The sequence below is a fragment of the Scomber japonicus genome, chromosome 10 (genome assembly GCF_027409825.1).
Source record: "Scomber japonicus isolate fScoJap1 chromosome 10, fScoJap1.pri, whole genome shotgun sequence".
Classification (NCBI taxonomy): domain Eukaryota; kingdom Metazoa; phylum Chordata; class Actinopteri; order Scombriformes; family Scombridae; genus Scomber; species Scomber japonicus.
This window is the reverse complement of record NC_070587.1, coordinates 19,003,333-19,027,069: the sequence shown is the minus strand read 5'-3', so window position 1 is coordinate 19,027,069 and position 23,737 is coordinate 19,003,333. Positions and strand designations below refer to the sequence as shown.

At 40.0% G+C, this 23,737-nt stretch overlaps 2 protein-coding genes and 1 non-coding gene across 4 annotated transcripts; all 3 read right to left on the bottom strand.

The window, feature by feature from the left end:
- Positions 1-1,627: 1,627 nt before the first annotated feature.
- On the bottom strand, positions 1,628-18,163 carry LOC128366529 (ATPase family AAA domain-containing protein 2-like). 2 transcript variants are annotated; one of them, XM_053327261.1, is made up of 30 exons: positions 17,954-18,163; positions 16,231-16,385; positions 15,685-15,740; positions 15,355-15,541; positions 15,094-15,175; positions 14,882-14,963; positions 13,563-13,754; positions 12,743-12,863; positions 12,387-12,401; positions 11,120-11,221; positions 10,539-10,647; positions 10,333-10,448; positions 9,987-10,161; positions 9,646-9,734; positions 9,106-9,265; positions 8,692-8,782; positions 8,206-8,383; positions 7,931-8,067; positions 7,583-7,706; positions 6,946-7,132; positions 6,120-6,305; positions 5,905-6,040; positions 5,061-5,257; positions 4,603-4,762; positions 4,312-4,434; positions 3,710-3,883; positions 2,803-3,621; positions 2,395-2,528; positions 2,142-2,270; positions 1,628-1,789 (listed from the first exon to the last, which is right to left on the bottom strand). In XM_053327261.1, exons 1-30 carry the CDS (start codon positions 18,149-18,151, stop codon positions 1,757-1,759), a joined length of 4,647 nt encoding a protein of 1,548 aa, XP_053183236.1. In that variant the 5' UTR covers positions 18,152-18,163; the 3' UTR covers positions 1,628-1,756. The 2 variants fall into 2 exon arrangements, with proteins under 2 accessions (XP_053183236.1, XP_053183237.1); XM_053327262.1 differs by having other exon boundaries at positions 13,563-13,751.
- Positions 6,649-6,782, bottom strand: LOC128367158 (small nucleolar RNA SNORA5). The gene has a single exon (XR_008321923.1). It is a non-coding gene; the product is annotated as a small nucleolar RNA SNORA5 (small nucleolar RNA).
- A 940-nt stretch (positions 18,164-19,103) lies between the features above and the next one.
- Positions 19,104-23,575, bottom strand: psma2a (proteasome 20S subunit alpha 2a). The gene is made up of 8 exons (XM_053326926.1): positions 23,517-23,575; positions 22,908-22,984; positions 22,015-22,147; positions 21,198-21,320; positions 21,031-21,112; positions 20,780-20,853; positions 20,227-20,284; positions 19,104-20,115 (listed from the first exon to the last, which is right to left on the bottom strand). The coding sequence occupies exons 1-8, from the start codon at positions 23,555-23,557 to the stop codon at positions 19,999-20,001; spliced, it is 705 nt and encodes a 234-aa protein (XP_053182901.1). The 5' UTR covers positions 23,558-23,575; the 3' UTR covers positions 19,104-19,998.
- Between the last annotated feature and the right edge of the window lie 162 nt (positions 23,576-23,737).

Sequence of the window (23,737 nt, the reverse complement as noted above, 5' to 3'; positions counted from 1 at the left end):
CGAGACGAGACGAAACGAGGCGAGGAGTAATTTCCTGCCTCTGGTAGTATCTGTCGAGGTCTCTCCTTCTCCCCCGGCTAAACCATTCAGCCCCAACCCTAGCAGCGTTTACGTTATTGGGGCTTACGGGTTTCCTAAAAGAGCCCCGCAGCGGAGGCAGACATACGGACAGACCGGTCTAACGGCTCCGGCTCCCGGCTGCAGATGCTGAAAACACCGGACACCTCTCTCTCTCCTCTTCTGGAAACAGGTTATTTCATGCCCTGGTCACGTCTTTTAAAAAGGCTCCATGAACACAAGCAGAGCAGTCACATTGATAATCTGTCCGGTGCAGTTTTAGTTTGCTGACCTATTTCTCAGATATTTTTAACGGCTTTTTTTTTTAATAATAATGATCAAACGGCGTCATCATTCTATGTGATACGTCCTGACGTCATTCCTCGGCGACTCTTGCTGTGTGCGCTCTAAATATATATTTTTTAGGAAATTGGAGCAATAAAGTAGACTATTTTCCCAGAATATATAACTGTGGTTGTGATAGAAATGTTTTTACAGCGTCTAGGAAGAAGTATGGGGTGTCATTTGACGTGAAGAAGGCCGTAGACTCAGCGTTTTCCCGAACAGGCTGTGTGCCAAAGTGTCCTTACATGACCTGTGAGGGCAGCTTGAAGCTACTTGAGGACAACTTTGACTGTGAGCTCTCTCTCCGCATCACTACACCCGCTGTTCGCGCTTTTTTCGTTTTTCTGTTCATCATAATCAACCATTTCTACTTTCTTTTGTTTAACCAGGCAACACTGCACTGCCGTATTATTCACCATAGCTGTGTTCAAATTAATTTTAGCAATTGGAGCCAGCCTAAAGATCCCCTTCAGACATGCTTCAAGATGTGTATTCTCTTTCTTTGTTACAATAAATTCAAAAATCTACTAAAATATTCAAATTCGCAAATTCTCCTGCTGGATACAAGATGTCTTAGTGTTTGTGCACTGGAGGCTTCCATTTTCCACATCACACTAAATTGATTATTGGACCAAGATCAGCATCTAAACTACTTGTGATGTCTCAAATCTGCCCCTTAAAATCAGATTTTCAGTGAGCAGATGAATCTGAAAACTAGTAGTCAAACTGTAGTAGTCATTCTGCATACTGAAGCATGTTTGAGTGGAAGGGGACTTTAAATATTTTGTAAATGCTTGGCAATTTGACAGTAAAACAGTCATCTGCTTAATAACTTGTAACACAGTATATATATATTAGAGAGAGTACCTTATTAACTGGGTGTAAACTACAAACATTTATTTCACCTTGCACTATATGTAGAGGACAATTATTAATTTCATCAGTGAGGTTTTGTTGGCCCAGACTTCTGACAAGCAACATTTCAATTATAGACACTTTTTTTTTTTTAAAGCCAAAAACAATATTGACAAAATACTGGAAGAGCAATGACACAAAGAAATTAGTCAGGATTGGCTAAAATTCATAGCAAAGCTCATATCATAAACTAATTTTACAGAGTTAGTCTAGTAGTGTTCATCTTGAGGAGCGCACACAAAGGTATACTGAACCATTTCAGAGAGAAAAAGAAGTTTTATTTAAATATAGACAAAAGAGGTAAAATACAAAGATTTAGTTCCTGCACAAAAAGATGTGCCTGTGGATTTCTACCAAAATATAACTAAGGTTTTTATATTTACACAGCTGTAAGGATGACGGGCACAATTATTTAAAAAACGTTGTTCTTGTTGAAAAGTCAACAGAAGTCTTCAATCTCTTGTTCCAATTCCTGATTAAATGAAAAGATGGAGAGAAAAAAGACAATAGATTAGAGACATTAAAGTACTTTAGGCCAAAAAAAACCTTCCATGTTAATAATATGAAATAGAAATGTAACCAATACTAAATATAGAATATTGTAAGAATAAAAACGGGGAAAAATAGAATACTGCAAATATTTTTAAACATCTCAGCAGAAAAAGTACAGGTGTAATTATTAACTTATGTTTATATACACAACTTACCAACATTCAGGTCATTAGTTATACCTGTGCTTTTCCTGGTATGAATAAGTCAAATGTGTGCATTGAAAAAGTTCCTCTAGTTCATATCCGCTCTACAAAAATCAGTGCAATACTAACCTGTATTAGAGCAGTTTTGTTGTAATCTCGTCTGTGTCTGTAGATGCTCTGGCAGAGCAGAGCGTAGAGTTTCTCCAGCTTGACGACTTCATAGCCATCAGTCTTGGCCACAACTCTCTCCAACAGCTCCTGGAGAAGCAAGAAAAAAAGACAGAAAGATTACAATGCTTTTATAGCTGTCAAGCTTTATACTACAATCTGAAGAAACCCCCCAAAGTACAGGACAAAAGAAGAGGAGCATAAAATTCCACACCTTTAATTTGTTTCTGTCCACCACCAGAGGAGGAGGCTCCTGGTCCAGGATCTGCAGAGTCTTCCCCACATCCATCATCTGCTGCTGCTGCACAACGTTCTTTAGAGCCCGAGTCAATCGCCTCCCGCTGCGCTCTGAGACACAAACACATATAGGCAGATATAAGATATTCATGCCACTATAATAAATTAGTAACAATAGGGATTTAATGATTGATGTATTTACTTGGCTATTTTCTCTACATTTTTAGACAAATACGAGCCACCAGGACCCAAAATTAGCAGCAATCAGCAGCCAAATGCTCTAAAATTAAACAAGTGGCTGGTGGGCAAAAAAGTTGATTTTGAACCCTGCAAGCCACTCATAAAGTCCTATAGCCCTGAGTGTAAGACAGTGTTAATATCCTACCTGAGGCTGTGCCACTGTCATCTCTGACAGCTGCAGAGGGGTCTGTGGAAGTTACTGATGCGTCCACCTCCATTGGTTCAGCCTCACTATTGCGCTCTCCCTTTTCTACTGTCGCAGCCTCACTCTTCTGCTCGGCCTTTTCTACTGTCGCAGCCTCACTCTTCTGCTCGGCCTTTTCTACTGTTGCCACCTCGCAGTCCATGTCATCCTCCTGTATTACAGTTTGACTTTTTTCAGTCTCAGTTTCTGTCCGCTTCTCACTGTGAGTTTCATCACAGTCCTCTGTGCTGGACTGTCCATTGTTTCCTGCTTCAGTCTCAGTGCGGCTGTCCTCATTAGTGTTCACTGCAGTCATTTCACTGCTCTCGTCTCCCCCCTCTCTCTGCTTTTTGTTTTCTCCCGACTCATCTGTGACAGCTTTGTCCACCTTTTCTTTTTCGTTCTGTCCCTGCTTGTCACCTTCTGGTTTTTCGTTTGCACACACAGTAACCTCATCTTCATCAACTCGACTCCTCTCCTCTCTCCCCTTCTCCTTACGCTCCTCCTGGCTGACCTGCTCCTTTTCAGAGGACCCAAAACTACCTTCTTGACCTGCTGCAGGCACTGACTCTAGATCAACTACCTCCTCTCCTCCATTTCCCTCATCATACTCTGCCGCTCCTCCCTTCTCAACCTCCTCCTCATCATCATCCCCATCTTCCTCATCCTCATCAGAGTCTAACTGTGCATCATCTCTGGACACGTGAGGAGAGGAGGAAGACTTCCTCTTTGCATAGATGCCAGCAGACCAGCGACTCTTCCGACGTTTCTTCTTCTGGGCTGGAGGGACAGAAAGATATAAACGATTGTTTGGTGTAATTGTTGAACCTGAATTATTAGTTTTTTTGTTATTTACGAGACTTTTTACCTGAGGTTTTAGGTGTTGTAACAGTTGAGGCAGTTGTAATGGGAGTGAATGAAGTGCTGGCTCCGGCTGGCTCAGTTTGTGGGGTCATGTCATTAAGCTTGACCTCTGCAGGAGGATTGGGCTGTTTAGGAAGAACATGGTAGTAGGTGGGAGCAAATTGTGCAGTGGAGCAACCTGTGGTGGTGAGAAAAAAACACACACAAAAAATGCTTTATGAAACATGAATCTTCTGAAACTAGTGGCCTGATTTAAATAGTAGATGCAATTGTGCAGTTTCTATATTAGTTTGAGTGACATACAAAAGGCAAATATGGTAGTATCAAATTAAAAACATGAGCTTGGTAAAATATTTCAAAATAGTTTTCAAACTAAATAAGTCACTGAGTGAAGTCAGCCCTCACTAACTCAAATTATCTTCCCTGGTTGATATTTGAAAACTGAACACAGAATGTCAGTGATAAAATAAATTATCCCAAAGGCAAGATCAAAGTTAATCATGTGACGTTTGCCTCTTAAGACACACACACACACACACACACACACACACACACACACACACACACACACACACACACACACACACACACACACAAAGCTTTCACCTCTCCCGCTGCGTGACACTTGGATCTCTTCACAAATCTTCTCAAAATTTTCATCCAGTTCTTCTGTAATGATGGCGTGGACAGTGTCCTTCAGTGAACAAGCCCTGTGGCGGATCTGGCGGTCTAGAAGAAACACAAACAAACACAAGCAAAATAAGCATTTCTTTCATCATTCTTTAATCAGACGAAATATAATTAAAACTAAATCAATTGTTAAACAGTTAAACCATCTAATTAGTTATTGTATGTAATAAACTGTATTCTGCATGAGTGTGGGGAGTGTGTGTGTACCTGATGGGTCCCTGTCTGGGTTGTATTCGAGGGCATTCTGCCAGATGAGATCCACATCTTGAAGGAACTCTTTGACTGTCCCATACTTATGACGGTCGATATTAGTGATAACTGTTGACAGGTCCATGGGCTTCTTGATCACCTCAGCGTAATCTGGAACCTAAAATATGTGACAAAGAGGCTGCTGTGAGTACTGCTATAAAGGGATTTTAATGGATAAAATCAAGTCATTTATTTTACACTTTTTTTTGTTTTTAAATCTGTATTTGTAGGATTTTAAAATCTCGACCTTGGCGCCCCCCAGTGGGAGTTTAATAGAAGACACTGTGGCACACTTAAACAGAAACCTACTTGATGGAGGACAACAAACATTTTATTCTCAGCTTGGCTGACAGTGAGTCAGCTTTCTATGAGGCATTGTGAGATTAGGAGAGAACCGAATATAATAAAACAGCTACCTCCTCGAGATCCACAGGCTTTGTGAAAGCCTTGAAGCGTTTATCTTGGGACAGGCGGTTGGTGACATCACGCAAGAAGAGGCGGAGCTCCCTGAGGGTGTTCTCCTCCTGCTCCACCAATCGTTGGACCTCCTCTTCTGTCAGCTGACGTGGGGGAGGTGGAGGGGCGACTGGAAGCACCTCTAATGCATGGAGCACTGAGGAGAGAGAAGAGTTAACAGAAGCACTCGATCCTCACGCACATACTCACACTTAACACACACTACTACATGTATGTTTATTCAGTATATTAGTTTATATATTATATTATATATAAGTGCACACACACAAGAACCACAGCATTCACCTCTCCTGCTGCATAAAGTCCATTTTGGTCATGAATGAGGATGATCTCGCTGTCTACTCGCACTGAGAATTTGACATGATGCACTGAAAATAAAGTGCTAAGTCATTAAGGTTACATTGACTTTCATTGCAGAGACATTTTCCCCTATTTTCTGTATTTAACCTCCGACATCCTGTACGTGAAACGTCCTGTATCACACACTACTTAATTATTTTGTTCTTCTAAAAAAGTGTCTAACAAACACATAATCTTACTACTTTTGTAACCCCATCCTCATATTTTCCCTCTTCCCACAGCCAGTTTCAGGAACATTTGCCAGGCATTTTAATAACAGTCAGATTAACCACACCAAGTGCTGGCTGTGCTGTGGCTAATGGGTGTTATCACATGACGCATCACCACCACCCTCCTCTGTTGCCAAGCCAAGCTGGTGTCATGTGACACACGAGGTCATTTATCAACATTTATCAAGTATACACACACACACTTATTTCTCACCAGCTTTCTTTTTAGAGGCAGGGGCCTTGGTAGCCTGGTTAAGGATCAGGTCATCAAAAAAGTTTCTTCTTTCCCTGCTGGTGGGGACGGGGACGTGGAAAACCTCCCCATACTCCACACGAAACAACTCCTGAACCTGTGGTGAGAAAAGGTGAGAGGTGAGGGAAGGGCGTTCTTGCAGATGAGTGTGTGACTCCACTACTATATTTCCATACCTCCATACTGAGTTGGGCGTATTGTAGATTGCAGGTAGCCAGAAGCAGTATGGGAGCGAAGGCAGGGATGGAGCTGAGCAAGCTGAGGAAGGTCGCTCTTAAAGCCGGACCCACTGTTTCCCACCACTGTCCGATGTGAGGGATGTACAGGATACTGGGAGAGGTTCGTTTGGCTTCAACAAAAATCTGCAGAGCATGTGACATGGAAATATCACCTTATGGTATCGGTATTTACAAATAATAAAGAGATTTACATAAATCTACAGACGGTAGTAGAATTATACATTTATAAACATAAGATGGTACAGACAGCAAGACATGTAGATTTCAGGATCAGTTTAATTGTTGCAGTTCCAGTTGCTGGCGACAATTTCTTAAAATTGAGGATTTGCTTGCTTTTTTGTATTTCATCATCATGAATTAAATGCTTTAGGGTTGTTTAACTGCTGGTAAAAAAGACAGAGTTTTGAGCTCTGGTAACACTGATGCTCATTCACCTCTGCTATTATCACAGCTTTTCCACAATAGTATGTGTCTGTAGTACATATTATCCCCAGTACCCATGGCAGAGGGAGGTGGGGCCCATGAACTACATTCTCTGTAGCAGCCACTTGGGCCAGTGAGGTCCACTGAGAAGGACACACTGAATTTGACAAGGCTGCAAGAACCAAAACTCCAGCATTTTGAATCTAAATTAGTCGTAATTTTATGGATCTTGGGTATATGAAATGTAAATACTGGTTTAGATTGCACCCCACTCAAATCTAATGTTGCTCTATGTTACTACTATATCTTATTCGGTTTAGCACGGAGGTATTTTGTTTACCTGAGCACAGGTCTCTTCTGGTGCAGTTGCACTGGCTCCAAACAGCACAGCCATGTCCAGTGTGTACACAGTGAATTTCTCCAGTGCATGGAGGACTGCAGGAGCCAGATGAGAGCTCTGACCTGAACCTGGTCGACCCTCTAAAAGCATCCTGGGACGGTAGGAGGTTGGCTGGCTCAACACGCTTCTACATATGGAGGGATGGCATAGAGGTGGGTGAGGTGGTTGGGGAGTTCAGACTCATTTTCACTGAACTGAACTCGAGGGCTAATTAAGTTTCCCAAATGATCTTCAAAAGGATCTGGGTCACTGAGATAGCAAACACTTGCAGAACTTAGAGATGACAAGTTAAGATAAATGAAAAAAAGGAGGTGAAGTAAGCACAGTAAAAGGTCCAGAACTACACAGGTATAGCCTCCATCCTGTAGCTCTGCCACTACCTTAAGATTTTTCAAATTAATTTAATATTTACTTCCTCTTAGCTGTTTCTTACATCTTAAACTTTTAAAAAATAGTAAGAAAACAGTAATGCAAAAAAGGACTTGATCTAGAAATTATGTATAATGATACTTAACAAAAATCTGAAAGGGTAGATCAACAAATGATATATTTCCTTTCTGCATTATCTCTTACACACCTGTTGAGGTTGAGGAGGCCTTTAGCAGAAGGTGTTTGGAGCTGAGAGTGAGACGTCTGTCTGCTGGAGCAGTCTTCGTCTTCACTGAACATCAGATCATCTTCAGACAAACCACAGGGTTGATCTGAACGAACACACACACACACACACACACACAGAGTGACTCCTGATGTCTAACTGAAGCATCAAAAAAGGTTGTCAAATAACCAATTTAAGGTGTGATCTAGTCAGTAATTTATGGAGATAGCAGCCAATTAATTTGGTAAATTAAATGAATGAGTGCATGAACATGGCCAGAGTAACTGCAAGTCAAAATGGGAGGAAAAAAAAGATGAAGCAGGACTGCACCTTGTTCTTTCTTCCTCTTTAAGCCCTGCTCAGCATGCGGAAACACTCTGCTCACTGTGTCCAGGAGGTTCTGCAGGGCGGCGCTCAGCAAAGGACGGATGGCAGGTATCAGGGCCTTGGCTGGTGACACTACAGCCCTGTCAATCACAAGAATTGCATTTATTCAACAGCCACATGCAAGAAACTGGCCCTAAGGGTGTAAGAATAGTAACACACACACACACACAAAAAAAAAAAACTAAGAAAAAAAAATATATAAGTTATCTTGGACATACCTCTGGGCAGCGGGAACCATCTTGGACATGGCAGATATAAAGTCTTTGTTTGTGATGGCGATAGAGTTGACATCAAGCACAAGCTTCTGAGATGAGGAGTAGATTTGTGGGTAGCGCCGCCGTAATGCACACAGGGCTGCTTCTGAACACACTGCCTTGATGTCTGCTCCGCAATAACCTACCGAGTAAAGACAAACAGCCTGTTGGTAATGGCACTAAGACTATTAGCAAACTTTAGTTTTAGGTGTACAAAGCTTTGTGCAGTGTTTCCTGAAGAATTTCACTAAGTGGAGCTGCAGAAGATCATTTTGGGTAGGTTACACATCATTTCTGGTAGAAGTTACTTGATGGTAACATGTGGTACGTTACTGCAAAATAAAAACGTCTTCCTTACCTGTTATTATACTGTATAGACAATTGTAACCTAATGCAAGGAGAAGCTTAGCAACAACCTCAGATGTGTATTTTGTGTATATGCAAACGTACCAACACATTTATCTGCCAGTTCCTCCAGAAAAGCGTCAGTAGGTGGAGGAGTCCACTGTCTGGTGTGGATCTTCAGAATATCCTTCCTCGCCTGCCATAAAAAAAGAGAGATCACTGCATTTCAATTTCAGGTTCAATACTTGACAGGGTAAAAAGAATATTAACAGTGACCAGCTGTATCAATTGAAAACCCTCAACTACCTCAGCCCAAACTTGTGAGAATGCTCTCGGGGTCCACTATTAATGCCATGTTGCTGCTTTTTTTCCACTACAACTTAGAGGAGCTGTTCACTATAAAATATGTAACACTATAAAAAGTCCAGTAGAAAAGTGATTTCACCAATATTAAAGTACTTTTCATGATTCAGGACGCAGAATAAATAGAAGCATGGCCATCTCTCTACAGTATCTCACCTCTCTGTCAGGCAGGCCAAAGAGGAACTCTCTGTCGAAGCGTCCTGGTCGCCTGAGAGCTGGATCGATGGAGTCCAGTCTGTTTGTGGCTCCGATCACTACGACTTCTCCTCTGCTGTCCAATCCGTCCATGAGAGCCAGGAGGGTTGACACAATGGAGCTACAGAGACAGATTTAAGTTTTGTCACTCACTGTAACTGCAACACACTGAGGAAAATGAAAGTTTCATTCAGGGTGGAGTAGTGACTTTTAGGAATTTGTGAAGCTGTAGATGTTTCAAATCCCTGCTAGTGCACAACATTAAGCATGACTTACATATGCAGTTGTTCTATTCAGTAGTTGTGGAGGTTATGTCATATTGATGCATGCACTTAATTGTGATTGTTGTCATATGAATTAGGCACAAGAGGATCAATGTTAAATACTGACATAATGATCAAGATGCAATATTTCATTTTATTGTAAATGTCTTATGTCAGAGTTTTCAACAAACACACACACACACACACACACACACTGCAGAAGAGGAGTGCTGCTCACCTGTGGATCTGGTCCTGTCGGCTGGACCTGACTGGAGCCAAACCATCAATTTCATCAAAGAAGATGATGGATGGACGCATCTGGTATGCCTGTAAGGAATTCAATTCAGATTCAATTAGTTAAAATTTGCATTATTTTCAGAAAAGGATACAGACATTAACTTGATTTACTCTGTTAATAACATTAATGTGTTCAAATATAGCGTGTTGGTTTGAAAGTATCTGCTTTCTGAAAAAATCTCTAACTGGATTCAATTGAGAAGATCCAAACCACCACAAACTAGAGGGAGGGAAAAAGCATCCTTAAAAGCACGTTGTACACTGATGAGGACTTTGGTTTACCTGATCAAACAGTAGGCGCAGCTGTCTCTCAGATTCTCCCACCCATTTACTGAGGCAATCAGCTCCTTTCCTCATAAAGAACGACACCTTCCTTTCACCCTGGCTGCACTCGTTGGCCAGCGCTCTGGCTACCAGGGTTTTCCCCGTGCCTGGAGGACCGTAAAATAGACAGCCCCTAAAAACAGAGACAAATACAGATGAGATACAGATGTTAGTGCATATAAAAGTACACCTAAATGAAATATTGAGCCACAGAACTTAAAATAAATGGAAAACTATAACTGGTGCCATTTTTCCTCTGCAAAGTATGAACGCTTGCTCTTGTTCACAAACACACATAGCTTACCTGGGTGGCTGTATCTTGAACCTCTCAAAGACTTCTGGATAGAGCAGAGGGAAGACCACCATTTCCTTCAGCGCTGAGATGTGTCTGCTCAAACCTCCGATGCTGTCAAAGCGCACCTGAGGTCACAAAGAGGGTTATTTCAGATTATTTTCTCATTATTTGATCTGTCCAGCTAATTCAACTTTGTCTGTGTCCCTGCAGCTTACTGTCTTGTCTATCTGCATGGGGTCCACATCTGCCAGGCTGGCTCCGATCTTCATCCTGTCCTTATGGATTCCCAGCAGGTCTTCTTTAACAAGGTTCATTGGCAGACATCTGCACGAGACACATGGAACACATGAGCATCACTTCTCACATTCATTATATCGAGGTAATATATAGAGTAAATTATATGAAACACATTAAGATACTGATCCCATTGATCTGTAGAGAACTGTTGTTAAAATGAGACGATGGATAGGAGAGGTCACATCAGTAATTAGGTGTAATTTATTGGTTATGACAGTTATCTATAAAAGGTATAAAATAAAATAAAACAGGCTTCAAGTGTTTTACTCACCCACACTAACCCTAACCCTAACCCTACAATGCAGTAATTAAGATATAAACTAATAAAATGTAAAACTTTTTGGGTGAAAGTTTAATGTCACACCAATTCTTTTGATCTATCTATTGGATTGTTATGCAGTATCTTCTATTTAATCATTTGTTGCCAACATTTGTGTTCAGAACGCAGCTGTTATCCAGCTGTACTTGTGTTTCTGACAGCTGCTGCAGATGTTCTCACCTGTTGACTGACCGGCTCCTGTTCTTACTTCTCCTCCTCTGGAATTTCTCATCGTCTGACGAGGAGGACGTGGAGTCACTACTGTGGATGGCGTGTCTCCGTCTGTTATTGCGAAAGATGCAAAAGCAGCTGTTAAATCTAATCTGTTGGTGGTGAGTGTATCATGAACTGATGTCACTCTCTGCAACAATACAGGAGTCAATACTTGTAAGTGAAACACACGCCATCATTACTCACTGATTAGAATGTATCCGTTTGTCATGAATACAAACACATTGTTGAAACAACAGTAATGATCCATGGATTTAGAAGAAAGATGGTATTTGATTATGCGTTATGTGCAACAATAACACATCCAACCACTTCAAACAACACAATCACCATTCATGACACCTGATTGAAAGACTACCTGAACAATACAGGAAGTGTGCTTGATTTACAGAATTGACTTTAAATGTTCAGTTTGACAAGTTAATCTTTTTAAATGTGAGGGACGCTTCCAATTAGACTAGAGATGCACCGATCTAAACTTTTTCAGTCCTGATACCAATACTTGGTCTTTGGGGTGTTAATCAATATCAATTAGTGATCCGATACCAGTGTTTAATTAATAAGCTGTATGCTTCACTATGTGGAAGAGACTGGGATCATTCCTTTATGTGTAAGACAACATCAGGCCTGACTTTAACATTGCTTTCCTAACTTTGCAAAACTTACTGAACTGTTGTTTAATAAAAATATATAAAATACCCAATCCAGCTGTTTGAGTCAGTATTGGGGACTGATGTCAGTATCGGTGCATCTCCCAATTAGATGCATATTAAAAATAAATAAATAAAAACTCAAAAAAGGAAGATATCAACTAACACAAAATGATGAGAAGAAGATGGTGTCCAATCAAAAATGGAAATATGGGAATTCAGTGTTAGTGATATTTGCTGTTTGATGATTCGAAGAAAATCAATAAATCACATCAAAAATCAAGATTGTCCCCTTTTTTAACTTTTGAAAGGCTGCCAATTCCACATTTTCAGATTTGCAACAGAGACATTGCAATCTACCGTGTGAACTAACTGAAAGCCTTCTCATTTAACCATTTAGACACATGTATATTTTGATTGTATAATCAATGATGTTGGTTCACCGTCTCAATACTTGAACCACAGTACCACTCCACCACAACCACGGTGTTAGCAGAGACAGACAATATCCCAAACAAACTACAGACTAATAAACACCAACAAAGATAAGTAGTTCAGGTTCTTACCTCTCAGAACTACTCCTGAGGGTGGGAGGAAGAGAATCAGAAAAAAAGAGGGGAAAAAGGGAGTTTTGGGATGGATTTAACATGCAATGATGATTCTAATGCCTATTAGAGACAGCACTATGATACCAGGACAGAATAAAGAAATAACAACTTGTTGTAATGTAATGCTGGTTTGGCCCTGTCTGTGTGAGTGTTTGATATATATGAGTGAGTATAAAAGCTGTCAGGTTTGACTTCTTAAATATTTTGTTTTCTTACAGAATAAACTTTGATGAAATTAACTGTGCGAGTCACACTTCAAGATAATCAGTACAATGTGTCCTATAGTAAGTTAGTGGCTGAGTTGTCATACTAACAGGCTGGTTCTTCTCCTGTTGTAGGGGCTCCTTGGGGCCGTTGAGCTGAATCTGAACCTGCGTCTGGTAGGAGATGAGTGGTCCTTGAAGTACATGCTGCGCTTCCTGGGCTCTCTGGGTTCTGACAAAACATTTGATGCAAAATGTCAAATTCAGTGGAACGCTAGCAGATATTCAGGTGAATGTATTGATGCTTATTAAGTATGTAACAGCTGCTAAATGCTCACATTGCAAAATATTCAACTCTGTAATGACTAATGGCCCCTCCTGTGCCAAATCTGCTTTAATCATTCTAACAAATAATCCAGTTACTTTGTAGGTGCATATTATAGAGTAGCCCTACATGCCAAAGCGCTGCTGTGAAGTAAGTTGAAATAACTACTGGATTTTGCCTTTTTTTATTTCTTTTTTGTATCTTAAACGTTTAACATGCAGACACATCTCCCATTATAAAAGATCTTTGCAGCAGGTACTATTGTTTGCTGATCTGGTCAGATGCTAACTGCCTACTGTGTGTAATGACAATGAAGTTGAATCTATCTACCTAATTATCAACAGGTCTTTTCACAGCAGGTATAGTTATAGCAGGAAGAGCACAGCTGTTACTAATAACATTAATGATAGTTCACTTCTATTCCAGTGTCCCATGACAGCATGAACAATACCCGGACCAGAAATTCAGCCATTATTCATATTATTATTCACACTTGTGTTCTTGCTACTGTAACATGTCAAAAATGGCCCTCGCCCCTGTAAAATAAGAAAAATAAATAAATAAAAAAAAGGTCTATTGTTGATGGAGCTGAACAAGAAGCAGTACCGTCCTGTGGGGCCTGGTAGCGAACCACAGTCTTTCGCTGTCTGAAGTCGTAACGCCTCTGGTTGTCTTCTTCCTCATCCTCATCCTCGCCATCTTCATCGTCATCTTCTTCCTCCTCTTCCTCCTCCTCCTCATCATCTTCATCTTCTCTATCTTCCTCCTCCTCTTCATCGTGTTCATCCTCATCCCCTGCTGTTAATAATAAAAACAAAAGATTAAAAAAAATAAGAAGAAGAAAGAGATATTAAGGTATGAACTACATACAAAGATGAAGCTAAAAGTTTGTACACGGTGAGGTCGTTGAGTTGTGTAGAGACACTACCAACACCTAGACCACTCAACACAGGAGCATATCATTGCTATTAAATAAAATTTTTAAAATATTATTCATAATATCATGCTGCTTAGATTGCAATTTTTAAAACTAAATGAGAACAATTCTGCTTTTAATGATTTGATAGAAGTTAGGATGAAGAACACACAAACTTGGTGCCTTGAGAAGTATGAAGGTCAGCGTGATTTCTCTCTAGCAGTGAATGGAGCTACACCAACATGCCTTAAAGCGACCCCCAGGGACCTCAACCTGGACTGCATTTTCTCATCTTTTTGTGTCTAAGTGACTAATGGGAACAATAGTTTTTGAAACAGGTCCAGTATTGAGTGAGAGTGCTTTAGTCAGCAGCTGTGAAAGGGGGTTTCAGTGTAATCCTTTGGGGCAATGACACCCTGAGAATGTATGACCAGGAAAAGTGCTTATTTTTGTGACTGACAGTTGATTTACTGTGAAATATCAGCTAAATTTTCAGCCTTGATAGAGTTGGAGAGAGGAGTGCAGGAAGGAGTTTGTTTTGTTGGAGTACAGAAAGCATAGTTTGGTTTTATCTAAAAGATAAAGAAGAAGTATATTCTTGTCCTTGAGTGAGAATTGGTCAGCCAAAACAATAAATAGACTCGCTCAAGCAAAAGAAAGTAAAGAAAAACATATGATTTCTCTGTATGGTCCTTTCCACAATGTTGTCAGACGCGTATAATAATCAGAGCCTGTCAGTGGCAAAAACAAACACCCCTAAGACTTACATTGCAGCCTGTTTAGCAGCTTCTGGCTGAAATGCTTTTGCTCAATACTTGATCAGTTTCAAATACTGTTATCCACATTAATCACACAAAATGATGAGGAAATGAGGTCCAGGTTAAAAAATACACAAGATTGCTTTCAATATTCCCCACAGTAACCATCCCCATGTGGACAAATAAAGTATATTTTGATCTCGAACCCAAACTGTGTACCTGAAGTGTTCTTTAATCCTAAACTATCTCACCTTGGTTCTCCTCCTGTGTGTCTTTATTCTCCACGTTTGTCCTCAGAGACCTTTTCATTCTGCCTCTGGTGTACACTCCCAGCTGCTCACAGACAACAAGTTCAATTCTGATTAACATTATGATTACAGAGGTTCGTAACATGTTGTGCAGTAAACAAAATCCCCTCCGTTGCTTAATGCCATGTTTGAATGAAAAAAGTGTGGATTATTACCTCTTCTTCGGTGTCTCTGCTCCTCAGTCTGCGTCTCATCTTCTGCATGTCGTCCATCTTCTGGAGAACAGCTTCAGCAGTGCTAAGGGAGGAGGAAGAATTTATTGGATTTTTTATCAATGTTCATCACTTAGATCACTCATTAGCTTGGCATATGTGAACTGGGTACTACTTTCAGTGATACATCACCTTTTTTTAAAAAAAAACAGACAAAAGAAGGAAGGAGACAAAAGAAACTGGAGTGAATGTTACTGAACTCACTTGGTGATGAGGCGGTCGTAGAGCACGGACTGATTTCGGGAATCAAGTTTGTATCTGGTGATTCGGGAACTACGTCGCACAGAGCGATCCTCCTCCTCCTCCTCCTCTTCTTCTTCCACTTCCCGGCTCTGCAGGTTAAAACGGCTCCTCTTGGGAGTGGAGGACCCCTCAACTTCATCAGGAACATCTTCCACACAGACAGAAACATTTTTTGTGAGCCTGTTAGTCGTATGGGCCCTGCTAGATATTAACTTCTATTCAACTTGCTCCACGTACTGTGTAATTTAAGAGTGCAAGTGCTCTATGGAAAGACACTGTAGTTCACTGTACCTGCTTGCTTCTTGCTGCTGGATGCGTTCCCCTCTCTCTGCAGCCTGGATGATTTCCTGAGAGAGAGGATGAATAAAATCAATAATTAGTTAACCAAAAATAATAATAATAATAATATCAACTACTAATCACTGAATCATTTCAGTCAGTTTGAAGCAAAACCTCCTGCTTCGTTCTCTGAAACGTTACAGACCAAATGATTAACTGACAAAATGTAAGCAGACTAAAATATAAAAAATAATACTTGGTAGTTGCAGCCCTAACTTGGAGAATGAATTGCTTTTCTTTTGACACCAACACTGAGGGAAAATAACAAGACCTGCTTACATAAGTCAGCTGTGATGGGAATTTAATGGGAACACCCACACACACATATACATATAATAGCCATTGCTCATTTTATGTGAGTGACCAATTTTCTACTTGTAATACTTAACCTGAAAATCTCACTACTCTGCGAAAATACACTCCTACCATGACGTCTTGGAGAGCGGTTATTAAACATATAGCTAATTATCAAACAGCTATAAACTGTGTTGTTATTACCTGGTGCAGCAGCCTCCGGCCTTGTCTTCGTTCGCAGGGCTGCTGGTCTTCGGATCCATGTCCGCAAAGGAGACCTCCAGTTTAACTCTTTTTCCTCGGGTCCTCGGGGTGTGATGGAGAACACTTCCCTCCTCCTGCTTCATATCAGCATGTCCCTGGCATGGTCACATTATAAGTTTATCATTTACAGTAGTGTCTACTATACTGAATTAGGAAATCAAGTTAATTATAGCCTAAAGGGTATTAACTTCAGGTCTGCATAGGATAGACATTTCCAGTATGATTCCCTAGTTCACTATCTTTACTGAGTCGACAGGAGTGCAGGTGCAGGTGAAATTATGAGTAACCACATTTACTTACAGTTAAGTTGCTTCAGCTTTAATATCTTGAATTTAAATTTCTGTTTTAAAATCTGTAAATGCTCCTACAACATGTTAACTCCATATATTTCATACATGAAGTATGATATCTAATTTATAAATATAAATACGTGGATTACACATTTAAAATACATCAATGTGTTTTTGTATCTGTAACGAACTGGTGAGACAGGTCTGCTGGGTAGCAGTCACTGTCCCATGACTGGACTGACTGGAAGCTAAAAGGCCTCTCCTCACTGCGGCAAATGTGTTAATATCTGACTTTTGAGTCACTAAGACACTATCTGCCCCATGGGTGCTGCTGCTGATCACTGCCTTTGCACTCGATCTGATAAAGGTTCTTGTTATCTGTATCTGAGGGAGTGTGTTGTTTTTAGAATAAGAACAATGTCCTAAAACTTGGGCAAATAGTTTGCTTACAGTACATCATGCATCTATTAGTTTATGACCCATAAAACTGGATATTCATGTCAAGCGTGCACAACAGAGGTTTGTACAGTTTAAAAAAAATAGTGACTGTAAAACGTTTGGTTACAGTCTATTAAGCACATTTTTTCCAAGCTGAATGACTTAATCAAAGAATGCATTCATGAATGAAATCATTTCCCTCCCTCCAATAAAATCCCCACAACTTACAGCAGTAGTTCTTAAACTTTTTCAAGTCAAGGACCTCTAAACTGACACAAATTACAAATTACTGACCACAGAAGACCCCAATTTGATCAGATTTTCCCACATCTGATAAGATTTGTGTGTTTTATTACAGAAAGTGATTGAAAGCCATGACCAGAAAGTCACACATCCTGTCATTGTGATACTTATGGATGAAATTATACTGAAAACAAATGATTCCCCTATGTTTTGCTGGAGACCCTCTGGAACCCCCTCAAGGACCTCTAGGGGTCCCCGGACCTCATTTTGAGAACCACTGACTTACAAGAACATCATAACACACCACCTTAGACATTTATAACATCTAAGTTAGAATAAGGCCATGATTAGTGAACTCGATCTAGTACTAACGTTATTATAATAGGACCATAACACAACAACAACACTGAACAAAACAATAATATTAAGAGGATTTGTTTATTTTAAGCTGGCGAGGTCAGAAGTGGGCGTTATATATGACACGGAAAAAAATATGTCAAAGAAAGACATGAGTTAAGTGAAATGTTATGAGACTTTGAGTGATGATTACTAATCTGTCAGTCAGTGACAAGCTGACAGGGTAGCTAGGGTAGTTAGCTTAGCACGCTAGCAAAAATATGACAGAAAAGTTTGCGTTTATCCACCAAAACAAGTGGAGATAGAAGACCGGCCGTCTGTATGTGCACGCTTACATTCACCGCGTTGTTTTCCGGGCTGCTGAAGCTTTCGTCCAGCGGCCGGGAGGAGCGGGTCACCCGGGCGGACTTTTTCTGTGAGGCGGGAAGCAGCGACAGAAACTCCGAGCTTGTGTCCAACTCCACCGACCTCCGATTCGGAGTTGTAGCCACCGACTCAGCTCCGACACCGCCGCTGTTGCGTAGCATCACCATTTTGACTCCAAACCGGACTTATCAGCCGATATCCCGCCTTTAAAAAGTGTCCCAGCGTTCACAGTGCCGCCAACATAGCACAGATAACGGCGAATGTCCTCCAGCCTACAAACACAGCCTCCTCTAAACTGATTTCTGGCGCCACAAACGTCATCACAGGTCGTGACGTATCTATCGAAGTGTTGCCGCGCAGGAAAATAGATCCGGCGATATACTTTAATGTTTGTTTTATCCAACTAATGATCATTTGCAGACTTCCAAGAAAAACATTGTTAGGAGCCCAGAGACATATTGTCCACATAGAAAATAACGATGGAGTAAATCGCCACGATTTATAGCTGATCATATTTATTCACTTTGTATTACTTTGGAAACCTGTTGTTTAGGTTAATTGAATATAACAGGAAACTGTGTTTATAGCTCTGTTTGATTTATCTTCTTACTATTTTGGCCAATTATTGTTACAAATCCAAATTCTTAAGCAAAAAGCCAAAATTATCTGAGATGAATACAGTTCTTCAATGTCTGAATGTACATACCAAAAAGCTGTTTAAAAATATGACCACTGTAAACTTTACAACTAATTTAACTATTTCTTTATTTATCGCACTCTTTAGTCCTCCTGATGTAATGTATTGAAGATTCAAATTATATACACATGGTGCTTGTAAACTTGTTTTCAAATAAACCTGTTTAAAATATAGATCCACCACCTGCAAAATTATAAATGTTTCTAAACCATAATAGTAATAGTCAGATGTAGATGGTCAGTGATGAGTATTCACTCTTAATACGTTTTTCACTATTCATTCGTAACATGGGCGTAGGGATACATGTAAATTTTGGAAAGGTGTTCCGGTTGATGTACACAGACCATGACGTAGCAGCTGACAGCATGTTGACATTTTACATGTTTGTACATTAACTTTGAGACTCACACAGACACAACATGAACTCAGCATCTTTTTTTATTTGAATAACTGACAGATACCAGAAGAGAAAGTACAAACTCTAGAATTGTTTCTAGTCTGAAAAAAAAAGTACATTTTGTAAAATTGCTGTACAAGCAACCAGATTCTTAAGAGTAAAATCTCAAGCTTTCTATTGGATCCTCTGTTTTTGCCCTCTTTTTGTTTATCCTCCTTTCTAGTGTGTTTGCGGCATGCCGATGAAGTGCAGTCAGAAGCTTTGAGGGGAAACAAGTTGGGGAAGAACAAATCACCCACACAACAAGGATCTGTCTGGCCTGTAACTACAGTTATTTATTTTGGCTTCCTTGTGCAACCACAGGCCATCCGTCACACTTAGCAATGGCTACAAGTTATCTCAGTTTAATAAATGCACAAAGCACTGGTGCTTGATTTGAAGAACTGCATTGCCACTGGAACAACAGTAAGAAAACTGAAGGATTCAACAAAAGACTTGAGATTTCACTCATCAGAGCCCACATTTACTTTTCATATGCACAGTAGCCAACTGCCACATTTCACAGTACAGACATGTTTTTGACAAAAAAGCCAATTAGTTGCTACTTCCTGATGGGAGTCAAGTGAATGCATTTGTGAGTGGCAGCCATATTAGTTGAACACACACACAAAGGCCTTCAGTGAATATGCACACATGTCTAAGCATGTTATCTCACATGAATAATTGTGTTAGTAATTGAAGTTATGGATGTACTTTCATGTTCTCAGGGCAGAAACTCTGCAGCCATAACACAATATGGTCATGGAATGATTTTGTGGTATAAAAAAGATGTGTCATGTAACTGTTGGCTACTGCGCTGTCACGTCTCCGTTCTGAAATGTGGCCAGAGAGCCCTCCCCTCATCACCACGCAGGGTGTGTTCACGCAATAGCTGCCAGATAGTCTTTCACCTCGGCCGGGGTGAGTCTTTTGAAGCCAGCCTCGTTGCAGATCCCCACCTCAATGTTCTCCTCTGTCATCTGACCCTCAAAACTCTCCTGAAACACAAAGACGTGGGAGTGTGAATGACTGATAAAAAGGAAAGACACTACAATACTGAACAAAGACTCTAATGTTTAAGGTTGTTTTTTTTATAACAAACAATATACCTTCAGTGTCAAGATGGCTGTGTGGATGGCATCCTCCAATTCCAGATCATTGTTATACCTGGAGAATGAAAACAAAAAGGGTTTTACCAGTTTTTTTTACCGATTTTAAACACCACACTCTTAAAGTTTATTTGTAGATCAAACTGAAGCTTGAATTGTATCTGAACCAACATCATATTAGTTTATGGTTTTCATTTGCTATCAGTAATAAAAACTATTTGTATTATTTCAGATTTTTCTCAAAAAGGCCTGACAATGCTAAAAATGCTTCAAACTGAACCACAACTTTGAATCTATTATATCTCTAATTTATACAACAGCAAACTGTCTTGTTAAACCTGTATTCATCACCTTTGATTATTGAGATAGCCATGGTTAACATGCAGAGCCATTGCTCTTTAAGATGAATGTAACTGAACTGTAATATATACAATAGCATACAGCAAGTACAAAGCTCAGCCCATTGATAAACATTCACATATAAACACATTTGCTGCATGTATCATTTTATCTACACAATACAATTAAAATATATTTTGCTTTAAGCTTGTACCTTTTTTCAAGGAATGTTTTTCCATTTACGTAGTTCTTTCCCATGGCTGTTGCTTTCCATGCAAAATATGCACCCTGCCAATCAGCAACAGAAGAGAAAAAAAAGTCAGCAACAAGTTACACTTCTGTCATATACAGTATTATAAATAATATTCTCTTTACATTGGAGTCCTTGCAGACAGAGTGACTGGAATATGTGTCAAATTAATTCAGATATAATATGCAAATAAGAAAGTGAACATCAGAACATACAGAAGGGTCTGACTGGAACAAGTAGGGGTGGTCTTCATCCCATCCAGCTATCAGCAATGACACCCCAAATGGACGCACTCCACTGGAGGAGAAAACAACACAGTTGAATAAATCTGGTGATATGACCATGAGCAGTGTGTGTTTTATTGTCTGTTTTTTATACTCACCCGGACTGTGTGTATTCCTGCATTACAGAGGCCACTCTCTGGACGAGCTGGCCTGTGGGGATTGGCTCCTGGTAAACCAGAAAGTACTGCTGAGCCAACTTCCTGGCTCGTCGGACCAGAACCCTGCGAGGACATGACTCATTAACCTTGTGTATGTGAGAATCAGTGGTCATACAGACTGTGTGGACTTTACACAACATGGAGGGATACAACACATTAATGTGTGCACAAGAGGAGGCCAGATCTTAACTGCAACACCTGTAGATACAAATACCACCTGAGGAAAACACTTTCCAAAGTATGTGTTTTCACATATTAATATGGGGGGGTTTGCAGGTGAAATTTTAAACAATGAAGCACCAGAATACCATTGACTGAAAGGCAGGTAATCAATCTAAACACTGTATAGAACACTTTGGAAAATGGTTGATAGTAACGTAAAATTTGTGCTAATACGATATATATTGATATCATATCAATATTGTGATATGATAGATGTTAGAATTTGGATATTATAATAATGTGAGGCAGCATAAATGTTGTGTTTCCTGGTTCTAAAGGTTGCATTAGAGTAAAATTATGTCATTTTCTGAATTTAGCAGATTGTTGTGTCTGTTCCATTATTTCCTTTTACCCACTTATCGTTATATGCACAATACTGATGATTATTTATCACAAATCTCATTGTGTAAATATTTGGTGAGCAGCTATGCAAATGAGGCTTGGAATATCTTGCATCAAGTGGCTGCAGATACAGACTACAGTCTATCGCCACCTGCTGCTTCTGTCACTCCTTTCAAACACAAGGAAAGCCCACCTGTAGTCCGGCCCCATGCCGCTGTACACCATGCCTATGTGTTTAGTGATGGGCTCCACTTTGTGAACGCTCTGCTCATCATACAGAATGGACTTCTGTTTCTTCTCTGTCGCCAGGACAACGCCATTTGAAGCTGAAAATCAAAAGAGAGAATCAGTGTTAGTGATTTCACAAATCCTAACTAATTTATTAACATTAATTTTCTCAAATCAGCTTCACCCCTGCTTTGTCAAACACAGCATTTAAAGATGCTGGTGAGTGCTTTGATTGCTACATTGGAGTCTGTTATCTCAACCCATTTATTTTACTTTTCTGCAGATGGAAAGGTAAAACTTTAATTACTTTTTTACACTTCATCACATTTACCTAGCCAATTCTATTTCTCAGATGCTGGTGAGTGCTTAGATTAATGTGCTACCATCTATTACCTCAACTCACTGCTTTTATCTTATTTTTTCTACCTTTCTGCACACAACAACCTTTTAAATTAAACAAATTTAGTTCATCACTTTCACTCTCCTTTTGTTAAGGTTAGAACCTCTAAACTGCAGCAATTTAACCTACAGTCCAATGCCCTCTGCATTTGTCCTTATGCACACTCAGGAGAGATTACTTTGAAGAATGGAGTTAATACATCGGAGACAGTTCTACTTCCAATGTGAGTCCGTTTGTTTCACTTTATACTGACACATAATGATAATAATGACTTTAACTCTGTATTATACCACATCTTGCAGCATCCTTTGATAACAATCAAGAACTCGTGGTTTTTTGTCAGACTTAATTGAAGCTTTAAACTTAAAAGCATTTGACTTTTCTCGACAATGGTGCAATAACCCTCAAAGAAAAGCTCACAGTTCACTTTTGGTCCTAATATGAATTTGACTCCTTACCTTTGATGCCGACTGAAGGAGCTCCAGCCGCTACAGCTGCCAGGGCATATTCAATCTGGACCAGTTTACCTGAGGGGCTGCAGAGACAAATACAGGATGCTGCATAATTATAATGCTGCCATACTGTGGAGAAATACACCATCACATTATGCACATAAAATAATTACTGCAGGTGCAACACCAGATTGATCGTGTAATAACAATGGAAAAAAGACGAAACTGAAAGCAAAAGCTAAAACAACTGACTCATCTGAGCTAGCTAACTTTACGACTCGGGATATTTAGCGAGAAAAACTGACCAGTTTCGGTCTGTTCAACAAGAGGCTCATAACTTCGATCATTAATAAAGTTTTATTTATCAGTGATAACAGCAGCAGTGAATTACTTCATGGTTTCATTTAAAACACGCTAGCCAACGTGCTAACAGTTTAGCCGATTCATTATCCGGCAATGACAGTGCATCGACTACAACGGCTCCAAAAACCTTACTTTTAAGACTAAATAGAAAACCGTTCATTCGCTTTATCAAGCCGCTGTTCAAAAACAACCACGATAGCCAGAAAGCATGGATGCCTGTTTCAATTTTATGGCTTTTTTGACAAAGTTTACCTAAATGTGGTGAGGGAGAAACTGTAGCCTCGTTCCGCCATCTTGTTCTTCTTCTTCGACTGTGTGTTGATTGGCGGCTCGAGAATCTATATGAAAGTGAACATCTCCACCTGGCAACCGGCGAGGGAACTACACCCTGCTGTCATTAATTCATCCGTGGTGTGAAGTAGCTTACTACACCCGACAGCCAGAGACTGAAATAAACCAATAAAAGGTTAAAC

Bases quoted from the DNA above. Each gene is read 5' to 3' on its own strand.
- LOC128366529 (XM_053327261.1), bottom strand. From the start codon at position 18,151: ATGGTGATGCTACGCAACAGCGGCGGTGTCGGAGCTGAGTCGGTGGCT. The intron at 9,735-9,986 runs GTAAACCAAAGT...AATTCCTTACAG, and splicing joins TGCGCCTACTGTTTGATCAG to GCATACCAGATGCGTCCATC. The intron at 4,435-4,602 runs GTACACACACAC...TGTTTCTTCTAG, and splicing joins CCCAGACAGGGACCCATCAG to ACCGCCAGATCCGCCACAGG.
- psma2a (XM_053326926.1), bottom strand. From the start codon at position 23,557: ATGGCGGAACGAGGCTACAGTTTCTCCCTCACCACATTTAG. The intron at 22,985-23,516 runs GTAAACTTTGTC...TTGTCTCTGCAG, and splicing joins TTCTCCCTCACCACATTTAG to CCCCTCAGGTAAACTGGTCC. The intron at 20,116-20,226 runs GTATATTGTTTG...TTTGTGTTTCAG, and splicing joins CAGCCATCTTGACACTGAAG to GAGAGTTTTGAGGGTCAGAT.